This window comes from Sparus aurata, chromosome 3 (assembly GCF_900880675.1).
Source record: "Sparus aurata chromosome 3, fSpaAur1.1, whole genome shotgun sequence".
In the NCBI taxonomy this organism is placed as follows: Eukaryota; Metazoa; Chordata; class Actinopteri; order Spariformes; family Sparidae; genus Sparus; species Sparus aurata.
Genome location: NC_044189.1, coordinates 17,072,356 through 17,096,435, shown reverse-complemented (window position 1 = coordinate 17,096,435; position 24,080 = coordinate 17,072,356). Strand labels below are relative to the sequence as shown.

At 43.5% G+C, this 24,080-nt stretch overlaps 1 protein-coding gene across 1 annotated transcript in view; it reads right to left on the bottom strand.

The window, feature by feature from the left end:
* The window catches only part of gabbr2 (gamma-aminobutyric acid (GABA) B receptor, 2), a 194,996-nt gene extending 179,055 nt beyond the window's left edge, over window positions 1–15,941 (bottom strand). Inside the window, exon 1 of the mRNA XM_030412068.1 lies at window positions 15,627–15,941. Coding sequence (XP_030267928.1) covers window positions 15,627–15,941 — 315 coding nt within the window. The remainder of the gene's footprint in view (window positions 1–15,626) is intronic.
* Between the last annotated feature and the right edge of the window lie 8,139 nt (window positions 15,942–24,080).

Below are 24,080 nucleotides of genomic sequence, written 5' to 3'. Positions count from 1 at the left end.
AACGGGATGCTCCACACAATGAGACATGGAAGCCCCATTCCTGAAAATGGGATTCCAGTGAGCTGAAGAAGCCGGCATGAAGGCCTTCTCGAAATCAATAGAGGCTCCCCTGTGTGTGAGAGCAAGTCAACAGAGCAGAGAGCAGCACAGAGTCGGGGCATACAGATAATATTTATGTAGAGGGAGGCTGCCAAAAACCGCCAGGGACCATGTATAATTCTGATTCATACATCTTAAAAGCAGTGATCTAGTAAATATGAGGCATGTTCACTTATTCAGTAAGAATACACACAGCAACAGGTCAGCGCTGGAGAATTGTTTAGTATTCCACTTTTAAATATTCATGCACACATCCCTGGGACAGTGTGCCTTATTCCTTTTTAAGTTCAGAGGATGTCTATGAGCACACAAAAACACACACTCATCCATTCGCGTTTGGATACCTTTGCATATGGACTGAGCGTGTGAGTCCGTGATCACAGCCACCAAAGGACAGATCACCAACGTGCCCGTCACAAGTTGTGTCTATATTAGTCGAGTCGAAAGCACCCATGATGGATGTCTCTGGCACATACAATTAGCAGGTTTACCAACCTCATGAATAAGTGCACGGCATGTGCACACCACCAACTCTAATTGATGTCCCCTTTCCACACAATTTGCATACATTAGATAACACTGCATAGCCAAAGGATCCTTAGCATATTTGTCTGCCAAGGCCGAAAGGTGGAAACGCAATTGCACTGAAACAGCCATGTAAAAACGGCTTAAAACATACATTTTAGCCTCATTTCTGTTTTTCTTTTCTATTTTCCCCCACAGGAGAGCCTTATGGTTTTAATGGCTATGCTAATTGCTAATGTTCCACTTGAATACTAATAAGGGTAGTAATTAGTGTAACATGGACTGCAGCTCCGTGTGGACAAGAGTTGATTTTCCCTTTTAAAGAGGCTGTAAAATGGAACTAAAACCGCTGCCAGGTAGTGGACATTTAAATGTAGCATTAGGGTCGTTTGGCAGATGCTTAATGCTCACAAAGTTTACCCTTTAAACTACTGCAACACCAAGAACATCATAGTTGGCAGACTTTTATAGGCGTCCTTTCTGTCAGATTGAAAACAGCTAGCCTGACACCATGCCGGCCAATAGACAGCTTGTTTACAATTACGTCGGCGCAAGGTTGTGATAGCTCCGTCTACGTGAATATAAATGTTGATATGAATACGCCTTAGGAGGAATGCCCTCCATCTGTCCAGATGGCCCTTGGAATTATCTGGTGTACGTGGGATAATGAAATTTCACTCACTATTCAACTGCTTTCTATTGAATTAACATGATAGGCATCGCCTCTTCTCACAGCTTGGGGTGTCATCAGTCCAACCAGCGCTTCCCGTTCATTTGGCACATCATTCACAGACAACCGAGGCAATAAAAGCTTACAAAAGCCGAATAACCATCACAGTACGCAAAGAAGGAATGATACATTGCAGAGATGTTCTTGCTATACAGTAAAACGGGTGTCTCCTCCCCTAAACATAGGCCGCTATTTTAGAGACAAACTGCCTATCGTTGTCTTATCAGTGCAAGAGCTCAATATACTGTATACATTACGTTGGCAATTTAATTGCTTTATCTGTCTTGTATAGTGTGTTGAAGTGGCTTAATACAGCTGGTGACGTTCATTCCCCTGACGGTCTTTTACCTTGGAATATCAAACATAATGAAAGGGTTTAATAAAAGATGGCTGGCAGAAGAAGTGGCGGCCAGTATCTTTTGGCAGCAGAGGTGAACAACCCTGGGAGTGCCTTCCTAAAGCACCCCACTGTGGCCATGAAACATCACATTATGGAAAAAAAAAAAATGTAGTGAAAATGTGATTTAGCTTGATGGTAAGTGATGAAATTCAGGTGCAGTCGGATCCATATTGTCAACAAGCGGCCCATTTTTAAGAAGCGGCAAAAGGGTGGCGTCAGTTGTTCTTGGATGTTTCCCAAATAGGAAGAATAAAACCGGCACTCTGCCATCCCCCCCATTTTTTAGCCATGAAATCAATACACACAGTTGGGCTATATGAACAGAGGAGCCACGCTCTGGCAACGACTGTCGTGCATTTGGACGGAGGCAAGAAATCAGCATTAAAGTAAGAGCATCAAATCATGTAAATGGTGTTATCCCAAGATAAGACCGTCTGAGATGAGGATTATTAGATTATACTAAATATATCCCCCCCAGTCTCTATTCAACATGTCAATTACGATCCAAGATTTCCGGATTTCACATTTCGAGAATTCTTCAGAAATCAAAGCAAGGGAAATGGTTGTTAATTGATGATGCAACTCAGAAAAAAACTTTCAAAATGTCATGTTTTAAAAAGTCTTGTTCTCAGGATGCTGAGAGAAAAGCCCAGGTGATGAGTCAAAACACGTTTATGTCCCAGCATGACATACATACACAAGTGATTCTTAGGTTAGATTTCCCTTTTTTTAATTATCTTTTTAAAGCAGATTTGGTAATGTCAGTATCTTGTCTCTAAAATGTTTTAGTTACTAACAACTTGTGTTCAAAGTTGACTGTAAGGAGAAGGAGGAAAACAAAAACTCTAGGTGAGAGTGAGCATTTCATGATCGCACTCATCCTCCTGAAGAGATGTGGAATGAATGCAAATGTGCTGTGTGTTGATATTGTAATTCGAAAAGGTGACTGCATATTGTAAATTTGCATTCGGTCTTGTGCAGCAAGTGTGACGAAATGGTCCCAATAGCTTAAGCTGACAGTGCCTCAGTGGCATGTCTTCAGACTGCTGATTGATGTGAAGGCCAGGTCGCAGTAAAGAAACACGGTATCACCTGTGGTTTGTAACTGGCGTGCACAGGAAAGCTGGGGAATACAGAGGAAGTGGAGCTCCTCGCCCTGGAGTTTTGTACAAGTAATATTTGCCAACGTTCACAAATGGGCAGCTTTGGTCTTTTTTCTTTTTTAGATGAAACATGCAGATTCAAGCAAAACATCTAAGCATTTGGCATTCATTAAATACATCTCTAGCTTTCAGCTTCACCACTAGAAATGCCTTTTTTTTTTAAAACAAAACCATTCTTTACATTATTGAGCATGCTGCTGCAGCAGAAGACCCAATCACATGCATTCTGTGACCAGAATAGGCCTGATGTTAATGAACATCAAACGTCAAAAAACATTTGATTTATAGGGCCCTGAATCTAATGGGAGTTGTATGTGAACACATTATTTGCACAAGTTTCTTGCCTGATCATCAGATTAGCTGCCTCTGATTTATTAACCAACTGGCCCCGTGTCAAGTGGGGGCTGACCGTAATACAATTTTTGGAGCTTTGAAGATGGAGTAAGAAGGTCCCTCGAATGCAGATGGACAACACAGGCTATCATACTTATGTTAAACTCGCGGTCTAATGAGAGGCAGGTGGAGATTAGTTCAACCAATGTCTATTCCATCACTGCCTTCAATGGTTCAAAATTCAACTTGTGAGTGCTGAGATGACGACAGTTCACACTGCACTCACCTGTTTTTTATGCACAGGGGTTTTGAGACTATAGAGGAGCTCCATTTCTCACTTTCTCTCATTGATCGCTCTTCTGCCTCCTCTTCTATGAAGCCAACACATCTCCTTCCTCTTCCCCCTTTTTTTTAAAGCGGCGCATTCAAGCACCATATGAGATAACGGTCCTTCAGAGGGAACACAGCCCTGTGTATGCAGGCGTTTGCATGAGCTTACGTGTGTGCGTGTGCATATGTGCATAGCAAGAAATTGACTTGTAAAAGGAGACAGCAGGCTAAGTCATTCACTCTTCTGCCCATAAAGAAGGCAATAAAAGGCTCCTGCCTTACAGTAACAGTTCATTAGTTAGACAGGCAGCCGCAGGTCCCTCCAATCAGGACCCCACCCATCTATCAGCCGTAGTCTCATGTAGCCTCAGTAACACTAAGTACTCTTTACAGCCGCAATTTCTGCTCTATAGCCTGTAACGTGGTTTGTTTATAGAAGTATTAACCAAAGAGAAATTACTTCATCATGTAGAGCAGCTGAGAGCAACATTGATAGCCAAGCTACTTCTGTGTGTGATGGATTGAGTGTGTGTGTTTGTGTGCGTGCGTGCGTGTGTTTGTGCGTGCATGCGTGCGTGCGTGCAATGTATATGGATTGGTGTTTGTTTGCCAAATGGAGATGGGACTGCTCAGCACAAAATGCAGCCCACTCTTGGGTGTTACTGTCTCTTTTTCCACTGACAAAACACAATTCCACTGATACATCACAAGAAAGCACATTTTAATCTGTTTTGCCATCCATTTATCCTACTGTCCATGAAAAAACATACGCGCACACACGCAGACATACATACACACACACAAAGATTAAAACTGAGCCACGGCAGCTAGAGCTTGGTTGGAAATGATCCCTTATCATCATTGCGCAGCCTTTTGTGATCGCATGTGGCATGATTGCCTGCTTTGGATGGGCATGACAGATGTGTATACCACCGCTACCGTGCATGGGCACTTAGGGAGTGTGGCAGGGATTGTGTGTGTATGTGTGTGTAGGTTACATCTGCGATTCTACTGTCTGTTGTTATCGCTTTTGGCTCACAATGGGCTCACCAACTGCTTTCCGCTAACAGCCCCCAGCAATCACGGATGGGGAAGTGGTAGCCACAATGAGCGCGCGGCAAATGGACAAAGGTCTGATGTGTATCAGAGGCTGCCGGAGCAGAGAGCTGCCGTGTGCCACATGGACGCATGCTGGGGATCACCACCAGCAACAAATCACAATAGTTACACTTTCAGACTACAGTCAGTGTGTAGTCAGTTAAAGCAGGAAAATACGGGAAAATGCACTGAGGATCACAGTGTTTGACGACCGCAAAATCTAAATGGCACGCACACCGGAAGACGAAAAGCAAAACACGAAGTGACAGTTTGTTTCCTCGCAGCTGGATGAGCACAAAAAGCATGAGATATTGCTCAAGGAAGCTTCAATGTATTAAATCCAACAGTTTGTGACTGTAATAACTGTGAAGGCTGTGCTTCCGACAGGTGCTCCACGAAGGTCCTTATCGGTGTGACTTGAAATTGTATAATCCTTCAGCTGAGCATCACTTTCTAGAGAAGGACAGAAGTACAGCTCTGAGACTGTCGTGTTCCTACAAGGCAAAAAAAAAAACCTACATATGAGACAAAAGACTATGAATGTGGACGCGTGTGATGATTGCCTTTTTACCAGTGGGAAAGCCTCCATTACGGGGTCCACTGCGGTCTATACTGCTGGAACATTCTCTTACTGAGGCTGTTGGTGGACATGTCATGCAAAATTTTTTGTGCATGAATGAATGTTGAATTCGTCTCGAACACAACTGACAAATATAAAGGCTGTGGAAGTGGGTGTCTGAATAAGCTTCTACACCATTTGGGCACAAAAAAAGGATTTTGAAATCTATGGTCACCATCTGTTTTCAGATTATTGCAACAAAGACAAAAAACAGGGCCAATTATGTGAACAGTGATTTTTTTTATCTCAACCAGCTTGGGCATTGAGCTCTGAACTGATGCCTTCTGTTGGCCAGTCACACAGGTATACATGTTTGCTTACATGCGGGTGGGTCTGTGTTTGTGGGTGGGTGTGAGGTGGAGAAAGGCCGTAAGGACGTAGGCGTACTGTACATCATGTCAAGACGGAGATAAAACAAGAAAGGCCATTATTCTTCTGTGGCACCTGCCTGACTCTCCACACATCCACACAGCTGCGGCCATGACAACCGCCCTGCCCTCTGGGAACAAGTGTTAAGCGCCATTGACCCCTGGGAACAGGATGCACACACATACTACGATCTACACACTGCATGCTGCCAGAAACATGCTAATGCATACGCACAAGCACAAAAACAACAAGTCGGCGGCTCCTCAGAATCAAACATACAAGGACGTATGCAAGCACCAGCGTTTAAACAACTTCCTCTTTAAAAGTTACATGCACACACACACATCCCTTCCTGAGACGCCAGCGATGGTGGCTCCTCTTTTTTTTTTTATGGCCAAGAATTACATGAGCTTTAATGTAATTACAGGACTGACAAGGACAGACACTCTCTGCTTATTGCTCTGTGCTGGGCCCCCTTGAGAGCGACAGACAGGAGCATGCACAGAGTACTTGTCCAATCTCTAATGACAACGGCACACCCTTTCCACCATAATCCTTTCATTTCTGTCCACTCACGGGAGAGGGACGGGGAGGCAGAGAGGTGAATGTGAGCGTGCATGTGTGTGTGTGTGTGTGTGTGTGTGTGTGTGTGTGTGTGAGGGAGAGTGTGTCTGTATTTGACGGGGTGGAGGAGTGATGAATAGTGAAAGGAACAGGCAGTGATGGAGTGAGTGGAGAAGGTATAATTTGAAGGATTATGGTATAATAATGAGTAGAGAACGAGTCATCCTTTAAAAAGGTCATCTGGCGTAGCAGGAATGTGTTCAGAGTCCGCTTTGTCGAAAGGTGAAAGGTCAAACAACATTAGAAGGGGAGCGATATTAAACATTTGCAACCAATCTCGCACATTCAACCTCGTTCTCTCCTCTGGCTGTGTCTCTCACTCACGCTCACACACATATGCGCAGCCTTTTAGTGATGGAAATTCTCCAGACATGCAACAGCAGGGCACCTCTCTTGGGGTTGCTAAACATGAGCACACAAACACATCTTTTCCTGGATTCAGAGATCAGTAAAAAGACCAAAACATTGTCGATATCCTTCTGAAACTATTAACTGACCAAAACAAAAATAGTGAAAGAATCCTAATGCTCACACCACATTTGGGAGTTAGAAAAAGGGATTTTTTTTCCAGTAGTTTATACTGAAACAAGCTATAGCCGCGGATAAACATTCGCTGTGTTAATTGTCTGTGCAAATGGCTTGGCTGGAGATCAATGGCAGCTTTACGGATGCACCAGCAGTAGCAGCCAGACGGACTGACTTAGTGTTGCACTCAACATGGCAGCAGCCATCTTGTCAGTATTTTCAGCAGCACTGAATGAAGATGGGAGATTTTCATCCTCATCCCAGCTATTATCTATCGCTACTTTAAAGTGGCATTTTCGGTGTGCATCTGCGTCACACTCCACCTCTCAACTCTACACCTTCCCCAATCTGGTCCTCCGAAAGTCCCAATTTTCTGCCTCCCACACCTCCCCATCCATCCTCCCACCACAGTTCCTGTCTCCTGGGTGATTTCCCAGTGGGTGTCCCTCCTCTCACCACCGCAGTACAGCCATGTGAATCAGAGAGTAACTGTTTGTTTAATGCTAATGGCAGCCAGATGCCTGCCTCGCCACTTTTTGGAGTCATCATTGTGCATCTCAATGACGGGAGAGTCTTAGTGAAAAGAAAGAACAAGACAAGGAGGGGGCATGCTGACAGATGTCTCATCATAGCATCTGCTGGGAAAACACAATAGGACGACACGAAGAAAGGAAGATTAAAATCTGACAATGACAAATTCATTTGAAACCTAATTGATTATCACAAACTGAATTCATTAAAGTTTGTTTTCTGCAAGACCTTGATGCGTGGTTGTAATCAAGATGCATTGAATTCAGGGCAAACATATGTAGAGTTTTAGAAACTGTATTCATCTTTTCAGGAGGGACAATGGACAATGTGTGAGTGATTATAGATCGTCTGTGATCTTAGATATATTCATACTGTGATGTCAGTGTTGTCATGTGTGATGGGATTTTCTGAACTCACCAGACTGATTTTCTACCCGTTAAGTCATTAAACGACATTACTCCTGATTATCTATAAAAAATATAAGTCTGTTAATATATGGATTTGACATGTATGAGGTGCTTTTGAGGAGATTTAAAAATATTGCCCTGTCTATATTATGTATGGGGATATAGCGTTATTATTTTAAGCCCTACTCCTAAGTGATGGTACTGACCAGAGTACAGTCCACTGCATGAGTCTGTGTTGACAACAGGGCACTTTACCGTATATTATTTTCTTCAATGGGAAAAAAAAAGAGCTGAATTATATTCCAGCCAGTTGCACTCAGGCAGGTTTACCAGTACAGAAAAGCTACGTCGACAGGCAGATGGTAAAAAAAAAAAAAAAAAAAACATGTGCAGTAATGACAGTGAAACTCTTAACAGCATTCTAGCTGTGCTGAATTTTAACAGGAGGCTCCAGTGAATTACAACAATATCAGTGTGGGGTGATTGGGTCCATCTGGAAGAATCACATTCACCAGCCTCTGAGATATTCAAATAAGTCCCTCTGCCCACACATCCAGGGTACAGAATATTTCCCATCCTTTCTCAACCTCCAGCTGCACCCATGTACAAACACACATTTTGACTTTGCAAGCAACCAGCGGGACTTGCTTAAGGTGCTTCTGAAATTGAATTCAGCCATTGCCTCTCTCATTCAATTAGCCCTTGACTTGGGCTGCAAATCAGGCCCTGCGGGGTGACTACACATACGAGAGATAATGCCCAACACTCTCTCGTGCTCTTTCAAATTAGCAACATACATGAGGTTCAGTAAAACATACTGTAATCTACTCGAGGAAAACTCAAGGTAGGAGAAAGCTAGAAGGCTAATGTCTCTTACACATTTGAACTCGCATATTGAATTTTACTGCTCGGAACGCCATTATTATATATCAAATAAAACATTGTTATTAGAAAGAAGATGTTGCCCTGTGGTCAGTGTGGAGTAATGTACCAAGAGAATACGAGCAGTCAAACTTGACTTATTTCTCTTTTTAAGCTTCAGGAAGAACCTCCAGGTTGAACAGTAAATAGCGGTCAAGAGGTCAGGTCCATTGCGGTTAAGGCTTTGGTAGACAGGAAATGATGGACTCTAACCTGAGTATTCAATCTGACAAACGTGAAAATGCACAAAGCCCAGGACATCTACTGTGTGTAGAGAGAAAGAAAGAAAGAAAGAAAGAAAGAAAGAAAGAAAGAATCTTGGATCAGATCTATTTTGCTGCCTTTCATGCTAATTTTGCACCTTCCATTTCCTATTTACAAAAGGAAACTTTAGATATATTTCAAATTGATTCAGTTTTTTTGGAAATGAACAACACTCCATGTCGAACTGCTCAAATGACCACACTGTCCCGACCTCGGGCAGTGCTGCAGGGGCGCCGACTGAAAACCGCCATGACCATATGTGGGAGTGTATGTGCCATGTGTGTATGTGAGTGTGTGAAGGGAGGAGAGAGGTCTGTGTATGCAGTGTGACTGCATAAAAACATGCAGTATGTGTGTGAGCACACTTCTATTTATGTGCCGTGCTATGTGTGCGTGCTTGTGTGTCACAGTATCTGTTGTAGCGACAGCTTCAGGGCACATTAAAAGCCTCTTTTATCAGGAAAGTTCACATTTGTGATTGTCTTGCTCAAGCCCTTCAGGCCACTGGCGGCATGACTCAGACAAAGGTCAGCAATTAGTTTTCAAATTTAGTGGCTTCATTAAACGGTGACCCATGTTTATCTAATTTCGCCTGAATCAGTGCAAACACAAAACATTAAAATAATACTAAAACAACATTCTCATGACCTGTAAAATGATATCATTGAAAAACAACACAAGATCTTGGAAGCCTTTTACAGATCTAATGTGCATACCTCATTGCATGCAATAATTGCTTCTTTTCCACACAGCCATTAAACGATGTAGCCTCGGAGAAACAACGTAAATGGCATTACATTATGATCCAATAAGAATTAAGAGGTTGGCCATTTCCTCTTCCTGGTGATATAATCCTATTTCGGGATCTCCATCGCATAGTCCTACACATCTCATTCTCTCTCACCTCTCTGTCCGATTCTCCCCTGAGATCCTGTTCGTTCTATGAGGAGGGCTGCTGCACATTGATCCCCACTATCTGTGTCAGGTCAGTGGATACAGCCACACTCAGCACTTTTTGTATGCCGAGAGAGTACCCGAGGCTGTCACGGGCTGCTTTCCCTTACAATCCCTGAATATTCGCCCTCTCCTAGGAACAAGTGACAGGCAATCTTTGTTGAACCCCTGGGTCACCGCCTCGGTGCAGAAAAGTTGTCAGATATTTAGATAATACGTGGCAGTACAGTATGAGACCCTGACATATAAGACGTCCAAAGGCGCTGCTTCATTTGGCCCCGTGTCAGATGGTTTTACACAAAAGCTCAAAGGTGAGTTACAGCGTGTGAATCAGTAAGATCAGTAAAGGGCACTTTCTGAATAAATATATATCAGACTTACACTACAAGCAAATGGCACTTTGCTAAAACAAATTCCCCTTAGACGCTAAAAAGAACCAACAGCCCTGAACCAGCTCGCTTTGACTTAAGACCTATGCTTAGCAGCATCCTGACCTCCATTATGTTAATGCCTATTCGCCACGAACCTAACTTATTCTGACAAAATGACAGAATGCCTTTTATTCGCTCAGGGGGGTGTTCTTCCCTCTGTGAACAAGTGCACTGTACAGCGGTTTCAGGCTTGCCAACATGTGCACCAATGTGACGTGTTGCATCTAGTCCTCGTAGTGGAGCAGGAGAAGCAACTCCTATCTTTGTGCAGTATCTCTAAACATAGGTCACTGCTAACATAGTCTCAGGAGGGCCATATAACTGCATGGATGGACAGTCATATACTATAAATACCCATCTGCAAACAGTATCTGGTGTACTGTACATGGACAAGATCAGCATCTCCAACTGCAGACTCTGTGTCTTTGTGGCCATATTGATTTACCTTTAAAAATACATGTGTTCATTCTTCTGGCTGCTACAATACAAGAAACATGATAGCACAGGTGAACATTCACTAAAAGTACGTGAAGTAGATTTAAGTTTTCTTCCAAGAAGAGCAGACTGCTCTTTTCAAAATGATCGCAGAAAATAAGATTCCAAGACATGATATCTGATTTCTCTTCACCTTAGATGAGACTCTTTACTTCTTTCCTTCACAGATACATTTCCCACAACTGACAAGGAGTGTTGGATTACTGCGGATGTATAGGTGGTAGAGCTGTCATTTTGCATTCAAACTCTAACAACCATCCGAGCGTAGATAAAGGACCTTGCCGAATTCAAAACTCAGTGTATAAGTGGCTGTGTCTGGTTAAAGGTAGAGCATTTTACCGCATTTTAACATTACCACAACTAGGCCTGCCACAGTAACTACGTCTGTTGGATGGTATTTTGTCCCAGAAATAGTGCTGATAAATGGTGTTATTGTCCTTTAAAGACCATTTTATGCAACTGATGTCACGGTGATATAAAAGCATAACACCCTTTGAAAGAAGTGTTAAGTATTAAGTATATTCTATCAAATATATATAGATTGAAATATCCTAAATAATTGAGACGTACATAAAATAAAACCACACAACCAGAACGATACATGAAATGGACTTTCGCGCTCTGTTAATAAAAACTGCACGGGCAATATCAAAGTCAGCCAAAATGATCAAGACCATATACATATATTGATAAGATATGGATGATAAATTGACAAGGTTATTTAATGTGTCCTGACAAATGGTTTTGTCAAAAAAGGTTTTAAGCAGGGCTGTCCAATTGGGACCAATTTTGCAATACAATAGAACACAATAGGTGTTTTCCTTTGGCCCGCCGCCAACCATTAAGTTTAAATGTTGGCCCTCCACCGGAAATAGTTTCTGCACCCCTAGCTTTTGAGTTTTTCTCAATCTGTGACAAAGATGTATCTCAGTTATTGTAAAACTGTCCTTTAACAGACCAGTTCTCATAACAAGTCTGACTCTTACTGTGCTGTGCTAACAGTACGTAAGACTAGAAAACCTTTAGCAAAAAAAGTAGTAAAGATCTGACCACTTTCGCAGATATCCTAGTTCATATGTTTCATTTAATCGCATTGAACACTCTTTTAAATATTGCAGTCACATTGTGCATACTTTACATACCACAGCAGTAAGTTCAAAACCACCAGTTCAAAACACATTGTAAACTATTCTGCCAAAAAAGTGATCTTTCCTGAGTGGCTCCTCTCAAGGACCCGTCACACATCCTATAAGCCGGTGAACTAGCGTAGCTTAGCCTCGAACGCTCTCGCTGCCCAAAGTCTCCCTTCCATCCTCTTCCAGTGCTTCCTGTCCTCCCCAAAGCTTTGATCAGCTAAGCCTGCAGAGTTACAGTATCAGTCCTCGGTTACACTAAAACCCACACTCCCACATCTACAGCTGCGGTGGAGGCTCCAGCTCCAGCTCCAGTGCTAAGCCTCCCAGTTGATATAATCCATCCTTCTTCTTTTCTACCTGCAATGCTCTGGTGTTAAAGCAAAGATGTATTCTCTTCTGCAACCGCCTCAGCCTGCTACAATGCCAATGTAACTGAAACATATTAGGAGTCTAGCTTTTGCCTGATCAAACTGGTTCCACACCAGCCCAGATCTCATACCGAGTCTCTCCACGTCAGGACATCTTCTCAACTTCTACTAACTGCTTTTCCAAACCTTCAACAACTAACTACCTCATTGTTGCAGCACAGCCTCAGCTCTTGGGCCTGTTACTGTGGGACAGCCCCCCAGTGCCTCACATCCCATCATCAGCACCACCACCCAGCTCCGCACCACAAGGGGATGGACTGGGCCTGCCCTGTCTACCCATGGCTCCACCGACAGGGGATAAAGGGATAAAGAGCCTCTGCTCAGGGACTGATTACTTACATCTGCCAGGCTAAATCCCAGTGCTCACACACGTACACACACACACATGTGTACAAACACAGCACAGGCACACACTTGGCCCACTGCTAGCTGCAGCAGACGCACTGATGCATGTATTGTTTTCTGACATAAGCATGTGGTATGTGAGGGAGCCGTGCAGATGTGTGTGGTGTGTGTATGTGTCCATGTTCACAACTTTTATTTGTGTGTAAGTAAAAGATTATAGGTCAATGAACGCAATAATGAGCACATGTATGGTAAATTGCTTAAAGCACAGCCATCACTCACTTCACATTATTGCTTCTATAAACATGTCAAAGGCTCCAAAAGCAATATAGTCAACACTTCAGCAATAACCCTGTCCTGGGCAAAGGTCTGAGCCACCTGTAAGTGCTGAGACACACTCCAGACCATTTCGTCTGATATGAACAAACAATAATAGTTTTTCATATCTTAAGATGTTATTGAAATCATGTTTCTCCCACTAAAGTCTCCGACTTTCTTCATCATCCCCCGTAAACGACAATATTATGTTGCAGTAATATATTGCCTTTTGCACTTCACAGTGTTCTCTGTGGTCCCCTGTTGACTTTAACCATGGCAGGATGTGCTAGACCATTTGCAACAGCTTGTAAATATACTTTAAGTTGCTGGCAGGGTCCTTTTTCAGAGTTATTAAAGCCAGACCTACCAGGCGTCTCCATTTAAACTATTAATCTAGTACGGAATCCATGTCTACGAGGTCTGCCACTTATAGACTGCTGCAGGAGTGAGTCCAAAAAACCTGGAAATAAGTTAGCATGTTTGCACTTCTCGTTCCCTCGCCTCTAAATCATTGGATTTTTTTTAATGGGTTTTTGGTTTAATGCCTGAAATAAGGTCTTTGGATTACATAATCTTAGGAGATTTTCATGTTTTGTTGCACCACATAAAACCTGTCAGAGGACGTCGGAGGCATTAAACGTCACAACAATCGTACAGAGACTTGTCTAGCCTCGTCTTTACAGCCAAACTTTAGTTGCAAAGTATTTTAACTCTAACTTGTGGATTGATCAGTTTAAAGTTAGTGTGTAAATTACAGCATGGTAATACACATAATGGTAGTGAAGTCATGTGACGACGACGTAAGCCTGACATTAGATTTTTATTTCTGGTGATTACATTTACGAGTCTAAGGAGATTATCTCACTGAGCAAAACATGTAAATGTCATAAACTTGTGTTTTGCCAAAGAGCTTGTTTACCAGGGTGACGCTAACTTTCGGGTTTGCTTATAAATACTTCACCCCTGCAGCACTCTGTAGGAGAAATGAAAAGTATCGGTGTTGACTATATATATTCTAATTAGCGAGCATCTGGCCACTGGGCAAAACCAAGTAAGCGTTCGGTGCAGTGCACTGAAAAAATCAGAGCTCGTATTTTGAGCTGGTCAAATACCATGGGACTGGCGGTGCCACGGTGTAGGAGAGTTTAGCCTATGACCACAAAGTCATCAAATAACACTGTTCTCATGAGTTCCCATTGATTGCCAGTATTAGAAAGCGGGCATCACCATCAGACAAGTCCCAGCGAGCGGATGGCAGGCTGGCCCACTGACCTCTTGCTTGCAGCTCATCTTTCTCTCACGGGGAATAGAAGGGGGAAAAAAATCATAACTCTCATAAGAGCATATTAATCCCATGGTCTGAGCGCATGCCGCCAGAGAGGGCTTACCTCTGTCAACAGAGAGATGTGTGTGTGCTTTCACACAGACACACCTTTGCAGATACAGGACAAACCAAGAAGACCACTGCTGAGGCGGATGTGACAAATCAAGCTAAATGATAAATGCAGTTATTAACTTTGGTTTAATAGATTTATCTTTCTGTTGTATTTTGACACTATCAACATCCTTACATGTTGGCATGGCAACCATATGATGCAGCAGCTTTAAACAGGCAACTGCGCCTCCATGTCCTCCAAAGCATGCAGCTCACTTAAAGCCTCAGAAGGCCAATTAAAGTGCTGTTGACTGATTCCAATAACTCAAATGAGGGACAACCGTTCATCCTGGAAGCTTGCAGACATTTAGCGACCACTCAGCTTCAAGGGGAACTTCAGCTGGTGGGGGTTAAACTATTGTTGTGAGCGTTATCAAATAATCAGATGTTGATTTGGAGTTTGGACGCTTATGAGATGCAGCTCCCTTCGGGGTGGGGGGTTGCAAAGAGCCATAAGTAGAATCGTAGCTACATCCAATTACCGCCATCTTCAGGCACTATGAGAACAACCCTTTAAATCGTTCCAAAAAAACAAAACAAAAAAACAATAATAAAATATTAATTCGTGACTTAAAACGCGTTATAGCGCACAACCATACAGATCTTACAAAGCGACGATTGCAAAAAAAAAAAAAAACAGCGTTTGATTACATATTCCGACTGGGTGACTAGCGCTGAATGACATCAGTCTTGTCATTGTGTTTTCATCCTGAGATTGCGGTAACTATCAAACCGTCCAGCGCGGGGAGAGCAGGAGCGAGTGCCTCCATGGTGCCCGGGTGATGCGGCGCCTCTTGATGCCAGGTTACATTTAAATGCACTGTGAGCTGCGGGCACAGGCACCAACAACTGTGTTTGTCATTTTGGTGGGTGCACGACATGCCCCCCCCCCCCCCCCCCCCCGCGCGCGCACACACACACACGCATGCACACACACACCAATTACAGGACACACCAGCGTTTCGCCCTCGGACTCACAATGTGTGGAGAGTGCGGGCCGATGCGCGCGCTGCACACACGTGCACGTGACATGTACACGCGCGCGGGCATACACACGCTCAGCCTCAGCCGTGTACAACTGTTTTAAAACACTCAGCGTGCAGCTTAAATGGGGGGGGGGGCGGGGGGGTTATTCTGCGTGTTTACCTCGGTGTCGTAGATTTTGGTGATGAGCGAGAATGAGTACTTCCTGGACTCCCGTATGTGCTGGATGGCCAGTTGCACCGCCGGCTCGATCCCCTGGCTGATGCTGCTCATCAGGGCCGACTCGTTCATGGGCATAAGAACCATGATGGGCAAGTTTTCCCCGTCCCTGGCGAACCAGCTGTTGTCCTGTCCGTGCTTGGTGCGGTCGTTGCACACCTTGGCCAGGGCAGGGTGAAATAGCAAAACAGAGAGGAGCAGGCATCCCGTCGGGAGGAGCATCTCCCAGCCGCTGCAGTCCCTCCGGGCTGGAGCCATGCGACCGTGCAGGGGTGACCAAACGAGATCCCGCCGAAACCCCTCACTGTTTGGGCATCGCAAATTCGGGCTCGTCCGGGATGCTCAGACGCCCGCCCGTCAAGGAAATCGTATTTCAAAACAGAGCAGACGCGAGAGCCGCAGCAGCCCCTGCAGTGAGCAGACTGGTCGTACAGATTATGACCGCGAACTGAGAGAAAAAAAAATAAAAATTCTACTCTATAACAGCGACTGAATGAGAATATTCCAAGGGCGCAGAGATTCGCGGCGCAGAGCTAGTGCCTCTCGGTGTCCGTCACCCAAACGATCTCCTCTCAAAACAGCCCCTCTAATTCAACCCCCCTCTTCACCTTTCATTTGACTTCACCACTTCTAGAAGCACAAGAATGTCCCGAAGGATGCCCCCGAAACACAAGAAGGCACCCTCTCAGTGCGGACAAGAATCAATCACTTTCGCTGACAGTTGTTGCAGATGCAAAAAAAAAATAAAAAATAAATCACCTCCGAAGTAAATTCCCAGCCAAAGAGATGGCAACTGTGGGCATCCCGGCCAAACGCAGCGCCGAATCTGACGAATTACGAGACGGGGGACGCGATACGGAAGACAGATCAAATCTAAACGGATCTGATATCGAAAGCTTGGCCGCAGCAGTCCGACGGGGAGATGTCGAGAGAGTCTGCCTTGACAGCCCGTGGGACTGGGATGCTCATCGCCGACGGTGCGTCAGAGAAGCGCTGAAGCCGCTGCTGCTGCTCACCGTGCGCGCAAGAGGGAGCACTGAATGTGGAGGAGGAGGAGGAGGAGAGGAAACGAGGGAGGGGAGGAGGAGAGGGATACAACAGCCTGGTGGAAAGGCTGCATAGGCTTTATGCGGGGCAGACTCATCAGCGGCTTGACAGCCAGCGGCTGATTTACTGAGCTTTAATGTTATAGGCAGCAGACGACGCTTCAGACGCGCACGGAGCGGCCCAGTTAAAATCTATACAGGGCTGTATACACGTGTACAGCTGTTATGTTGCGCGTCATGCAACAGTCAAGCCACACACTCTCCTCAGAGCTGTTTTGGGTTTTTTTTAAGCCACTCATTGTGAATGCGTTTCCTCGGGGATGGAGAGCGTGTTTCCACACCAGGCTGGGCTTTCATTCCCCGTGCAGCCCGTACCTGCCGACGTGCCCTTGGGCATGATGAGACATTGTAGTAGAAGTCAGTCTCAACCCGAGGATGACAGGAGGATTCCCACTTAGGGATCAGCAAAGAACAAATATTCAGAATCTACTTGTTTTTTATTCATTTATTTATTTTATTTAGTGGTCTAATATACAGAGCAACAGAGGACAGTGTGAAGTCAGGTCCAGACACCCAGAGAGGTGCCTGGACCTGACTTCACAGTTTCCTCTGTCGCTCTGTTTATTGGGACCCCCTCCCCAGGAAAAGTTCTTTACATTGGAACTGAGAAAGGATGTATATCTATAGCCGTCATGATTATCCTCTTAACGCTCTCCTGTGATATCCTACGATTGTGGAGAGACGCAGCAGAGTTTCAGCACCATGGACAGCGGGAGAGTTCACGCTGGAAAGCCCGTTCGCTGTCCATGGTGCTGGACCGAGCGAGGCAGCAGCAGTCTGCAGCAGAGCCGCCGGATATCTGCACCCGCTGACATGTGTACATTAGCCCCATTACCTGAATTTCCCCTAGGCAGAGTACACACATTTTTTTTTTCTATTCACGTCTCCGTGTGCGAGGATTACATTCTCCTGCGGCCCACAAGGTCCAACAAAAAAAAAAAAAGAAAACAGGCAATTATTGCAATGGTTTGCAACACAATTCATGGTACTGTTAAAGAGGCGTGGGAAGTGAACAGAATAGGCTGCGGGGGGGACTGCTCTCCACATGTGGAAAAAAAAAAATCTGAAAGCCTTTCAAGTCATCGTCTGCAGCTGTATTTCAATCCAGAGGCGCATACAGTTTGACCTACGCAATTAAATCACATGCACATTGCAATCAGCGTCAAGGGGCCTCCTGAATGAAAGCACAAATACAAGGGTAGAGTGTTTTTCTCTTTCTTTAAAAAAAAAATAAAAAATATGCAACAGTGGATACAGATGTGAACTGCAGCTTAATGGCTCTACATTGCCCACAACATAGCCACACATTTGGCTAAGTTGTGAGGTATTCTAATGGTGAGATGATTCAAGTCCAAAGTGCAGCACAGGTGACAGGATGCAGGTCTTCCTTTTCTAAGGCCGATGATGACAATACCATTAAAAACAGTCCATCTGCACGCAGTCAATATTTTCCAGATTAATACACTCTGTCGGCTTGGCTTGCTATCAGAAAAATGGCGTTAAGAAAATAACCTTTGCATACCAAAGACTCCTAATCACAATATGATTCCCAGCCCTCCTCTCACACAACCAATTTGCTCAATTTTCATTAGGGGTTTAAGGTATAAAGCTGTCATGGTTGATATGGCAGAGCTGACCCCTCTGGCTTCTTAAAACACAGGTCATTTATCACAATGCCAAGCAGCTCCATGCACACAACACACAGAGGAACCGGGGATAGCCCTGGAGGATTGCTCCAATATCTAGGTTTCTATTTCTCTTTGACAAGCACATCTTTTACCCAAATCAGGCATCTTAACTCCTTAAAGAAGACAATATACGGGAGGCGTCTTGTTATTTTCTGGCTGGTCACCATCTTTACCCACGTTTTGATCTGCGAAGTCAGAAACGTCTGGCCTCTAATTTACGTGACGTGAATAACTGGCTGAAGAAAGAAAGCAAAATAAGGTGAGTACAGTAAGCCAAGGGAATTGAAGCACATCAAAAACGAGCTCTCCTTTTCCCTCCAGTCATCCTTCTTTCTAATCCAAGTGGTCCAGATGAAGAAGTAGGTCAAGCTGTTGTCCCATCTGTTTGTTTCACGTATGACAACATCCCCTTCCTGCTCAAAACGCTCCTCCCACACCCAGAGAGAAGAGAATTAGCAATACGCGATACAGTAAAAACGCTGTCGAGCTGAACAAAGGTATCAAACAGCGTCTGAAACTCTTTAAATGCAAGGCGGGGAAATTCAAATTCAAACGGCAACTAAAAGATCTGAAAACGAGTCTCTATTAGCACACAGTTTGGTTCGTATTGTGACAGCATCGACAGGCATTTACAGGTACAATCAATCGACACGTCGACATCGACCCCGTTCGTGGGTCGTTTGTTTTTTTCCCTCCTGGTGTATAAATGCTACGTGTCCTGCTAACGATTGTCGCAGATGCCCAAATGAAAATGTCCATTTCATTTCAGATTATGAATCATTCATTAAGCTTTCAATCAGGGCCCTGCAATCTGCCCGTCCTCGCTAAACGAGATGTCAAGCCAATATATCACCACTAATTGGAACATACTTGTGTGGTATGAAGGGCACACAGTGAAATAATTATGCAGATGTTGGTGCTTGAGCAATCAGAGATTACATTTTGCATTGTGACTGATGCAGCGACTTGGCCTGACAGCGTCCAGGTGGTGCCAACGCGCTTTATTCGACGACATGAAATTCTTTTGTCTCGTGTACCGACGGTGTTAAAAAAATCAATCAGAAACAAAACCAAGGAAAGGCCGAGTTTTATGCGACCGCACCGCCAAACACCCTGACACTGGATGCTGAAAAGACAGCATCAAATCCACGCACACACGCACACAGTTGGCTGACATGTCCCCCGTTTAATAGAGATTAATGGGGTGGCCTAAGGACATCCCTCACCAAAACTCTAACAATACGCCACAAGATGCTCTATGAATTTTAAATGCCAGGTATTCAGAACAGGATGAATGAAAAATGATATTTCCGACGCTCTCATATTTCATAGCTCGGACGGTCGTGCTCACCACTGGGGTGCCTTGCTTTTGTGACTTGTTTGCGAAATGAGCAGGAAACTGGATGGCCTGGCGGAGAATTAATCAACGTCGTGACACTTCCTGGAAAGTCCACTCTGTAACTGTATATTTTTTTTGTAAGAAATATTTTCTCTTATAAGCACAGTTGATCACATCACAGCGTGCCGAAGTGAGATGGAAAGGTTAGCCCATTTATCCATCCATCCCATCACTAATTCACTATTAAGCCACGGTGGGACATTATGTCGGGGTCACATTCCACATCCATGAACAAAGAAACAGCATGAAAAGGCTTTGCTGTGCACAGAAACACACACTATAGAATGGACTTTGATTCATCCCGGTGCAGTACCTTAGCTTAGAATTATCCCACACATGACTGATCTAAAAAATAAAAACCCAAGGACACCGGGCTCGATCTGAAAATGGCGCAGACAAGTAAGTCTCCCATACAGCGGGGGGGAGGGGGGGGGACATTTTTATTATGAATCTCTGAGATGCTTCTCCCCCTTGTTCTCGACACGCTTGCCCTGCCAGTTACAGTGGCAGCTATTTGAATAATTGGTTTCAGAATCCGGAGTCACAGTCCTGCAAATTCCATGCATACCAACAAGTTGAGGAGTGATTCTTCAGCAGGGCGTGTTCAATGCACGGCGGTGGAGAATGCATGTTTTATGAGCTTGGAAAACATGAATATACTGCTGACTGCCAACTAGGAAATTTCCCCTTGTGATAAGGAAGAGGAATGACTCGCACCGGCCTTTGTTGGGGTTTTGCTTGATACTGAAACTTCCTAATGAGAATTTTTTTAAAGTTGTTGGAAGTTTGTGGAGCATGTTTAGTGTCAAACTTGCCTTAATGTTTCTGCAGCATCTGTGGGATATTATCCTTCGACATCTTAGTGAATGTTTTATTTGACTGCAACTGGAGGTCACAGAAAAACCCTCAGAATGAGTTTTTTTTACAACCTCATATTAAAACAGCAGATTTTTTGATTCTTTAACCACTTTAAAAAATAAAACTAAAAAGGAACTCACCTTGGAATACACGAAGACAAACGTGTCGCATCGCCATCAATTCGCCAAAACACAAATGAAGAACCAGCGGGACAAGGGCCTCTCACAGGCCCAGCAGGACGCTGAGATGAAAATGAAGCAGGTCTTGGGTTTTAGTTTGTCTCTCCATGTATCTCCCATAGACTTCAGTACAGCCGTCATCACAGTCTGCCAGCAAAGAAAGATGTGGGGACGTTTTTAAGTTCCTTGCAAAAATCATGGACCCTATAGAGGCATGTAGACATATTTGTGTGGGCCGACCTGGAAGTAAGCATCATCTTGGTTCCCTCGACAAAAAGCCTATCGGATTTTTTTAAATAGGATTTTCGAATATCACTGAAAATAAGCTCTGTGGCAAATACATGTTTATGATACTTACATGTCAGAGCATGAATTAAATCGCAATAAGTAAAAAGCTGATATTAGGCTACAAACATACTACATTGGGGTCGGATGACGGAAGCTGCACCACTTCTGTAAGTTGATCAATCTACAAGTTGTAAAGTTAGTGTTAGAATAGTTTGTAACTGAAGTCTGCCAGTATAGAGGTACAAGTGAGTGATGTTTAATGTCCCTGACAACGTCCATAGTCTCATTTAGCCAAATTTCTGGGGGCTTTCCATCACTACATCAATTTATAGGACAAAGAAACTGACCCAACTGTATTACAGTAAGCTTTACAGTGACATTATTATATCATAGCGAAACAAAACAACTTTGTGAAATAAATTTGGTCATAAAAGCCGCCGAAAGCTGGTCGGAAATGAACTATTTTCAATGCTAAGTTAAGTGTTAGCCAGTTTTTACAGTTTTGGCTAGCTTGATTGAATCAGGTAAAGAGTTTTATTTCGACTAAAACAGTGTGTAGGACTAATTCCACATGTGTATGTATATATTATATATATATATATATATATATATATATATAATATATATATAATATATATATATATATATATATAATATATATATATATATATATATATATATATATATATATATATATATATATATATATATATATATATATATATATAATATATATATATATATATATATATGAACCTTAATATTTACTTTCAAGCATATTAAGCAAATAATTAAAACAATTAGCCAAACCAAACGAAGCAGTTATATTAATATATGCCTTATGAGCCTTGTCTAAAGGTAGCTTCAGTTTGTGGCTAAGCTAAACAGGCTAATGCTCAGCCTTTATTAAAGGTAAATCCATAATAACCTTACCTACCTCTCTTTAGAAGGCATTGCAGGCTCTTCTATCCAACTGGAACGAGAATTAATCCGTGGACAGCACAGTGAAGACGTTTTTTTAGACGAGTTCTTGTGATGCTTTTAATCAAGACAGTTGCCAGAAGTGAGGATGCATGGTTAGCATTGTAGGATGCATCATCCATCTCTGGAGCTAATTGCTAGCATTGTTTCGTTAGCATGCCAAAGCTTAGATCAGTTCAAATACAGCCAACATGTCGACTCTGCACTAATGTAAATGACCTGTTCAAGGCTGACAGGTGCTTCACACGACAGTCAACTTAATTAAGCTGTAGATTATATTGATGGAAATAGCTGTTGTTTTGTATATGTTATCATTTCCACATATACTGTATGATAAGAGTAAATACTTTGAATGCACTCCATCTCGAGGTGTCACTTCAGGCTTCTGTTCGGTTTAAGAAACAGAGTCACGACTGGGGGAAGCAAGTAACATTTCTTTATTGTGCCTGGCAGAAGCTATTTTACATTCAGGCAAGATAAAAGAGTCTTTGAGGAATCAAAAGAGCAGTAAGTGTTGTCTATGACCTACAGGGGTTTTCAGAGTGTGGCTGGTATTTATCTTTAAGAAAAACTGATGCTTGGCATCGTGACTTGAAATTCAATTATCGTTGCAAACGTGGCAAATGCAGATACACGAAAGGCACAAACTGTGGCTGGTTCACTGACAGACATCAACCATGGCAAATAAAGTTAAATGCTAGACTGCAGGGTGTACCCAGGAGTCCAGGGGCCAGAAGAATGCACAGAAAATGCTCTTTGCATGTTTCTGATTTGAAGGATGTCCCCTGCTCTGCGCCCCAGAGAGATAATCTCGAACGGGCATGCTACATTTGTCCTGGTCAGAAGAGGTTATCATAGCCTTTCTTATTACATTCTGAAATTAAATCAAGAATATGAGAAGAGACTGTGTAAAGTAGGCCACTGCCTTCAAAAGAGCTTCAGCTGCGGCTGTGCTGTGGGAGGACACTATTTTGATTACTGTCAAGTCTTAGTAATAGCAAGAACTTGTCTTACATAATCACACTTACAATGAATGTTCACCGTCATCCACAGCATAGCTGCTCTATAGCGGGGCTGATCATTTTCGCTGCGGCTCCACACGCCTGTGTAGGTTGAATAGAACAGGATTAAACACAAATACAGATACACACAAAGATAAATAGATATTTTCCTCAAAATGTTTTGTTCGCCGCGGTGGTGCACGATTGATTCGCAAGAAACCGGCACATCATGTGTGATCCAGGCGAGGATCTGTGCCTTGAGATTAGAGGAGTATCTCCTCTCCGACATGAAACACAGCCTGAAGATGGGTCCAAAAACTGGCATCCTTTTGATCCATGCATGTTAAAATTCCCTCGTATACCAGAAAGAACTGTGTCTGACTCATACTCGGTGTGTACTTGATCCCACCCACAGAAAAATATCCACATCTACCACATTTTAAGGGAGGGGGGATTGATAATGCATAGTGAAAGCTAACCTCTGTCTGCTGTCCAGTTGCTGTTTTCCAAAACTGATTAATCACTCTTGACCTGCACGATCATCTAATCATACATCTAATCTGACATTGGGAAATCCGGGAACCTGGGAATCAGATGAACAGAAGTGTTCCTTTTAAACTACACTGTTTTTCAGACATGCTTAAGGGGTAGGAGAAACAAGATGGAACTAGTCTGCGGCAACGCAGCGTAACCTCAGATTTTAAAAGAAGGTTCAGTCTAAAGTCGGAAGTGACAATATGTCAACGTGTCGTCTCTGTTTTTAGTGGTCGGATGTCAGATCGTCAGCTCGATAATTAGGGCCCGGGGTGTTGAGAGAGCAGGGTAAACGAGCTAGTATGGAAAGCTGGAGTCACGCTATCACACATTAGCCCCAAACTATTAATAAAAACTGTCACT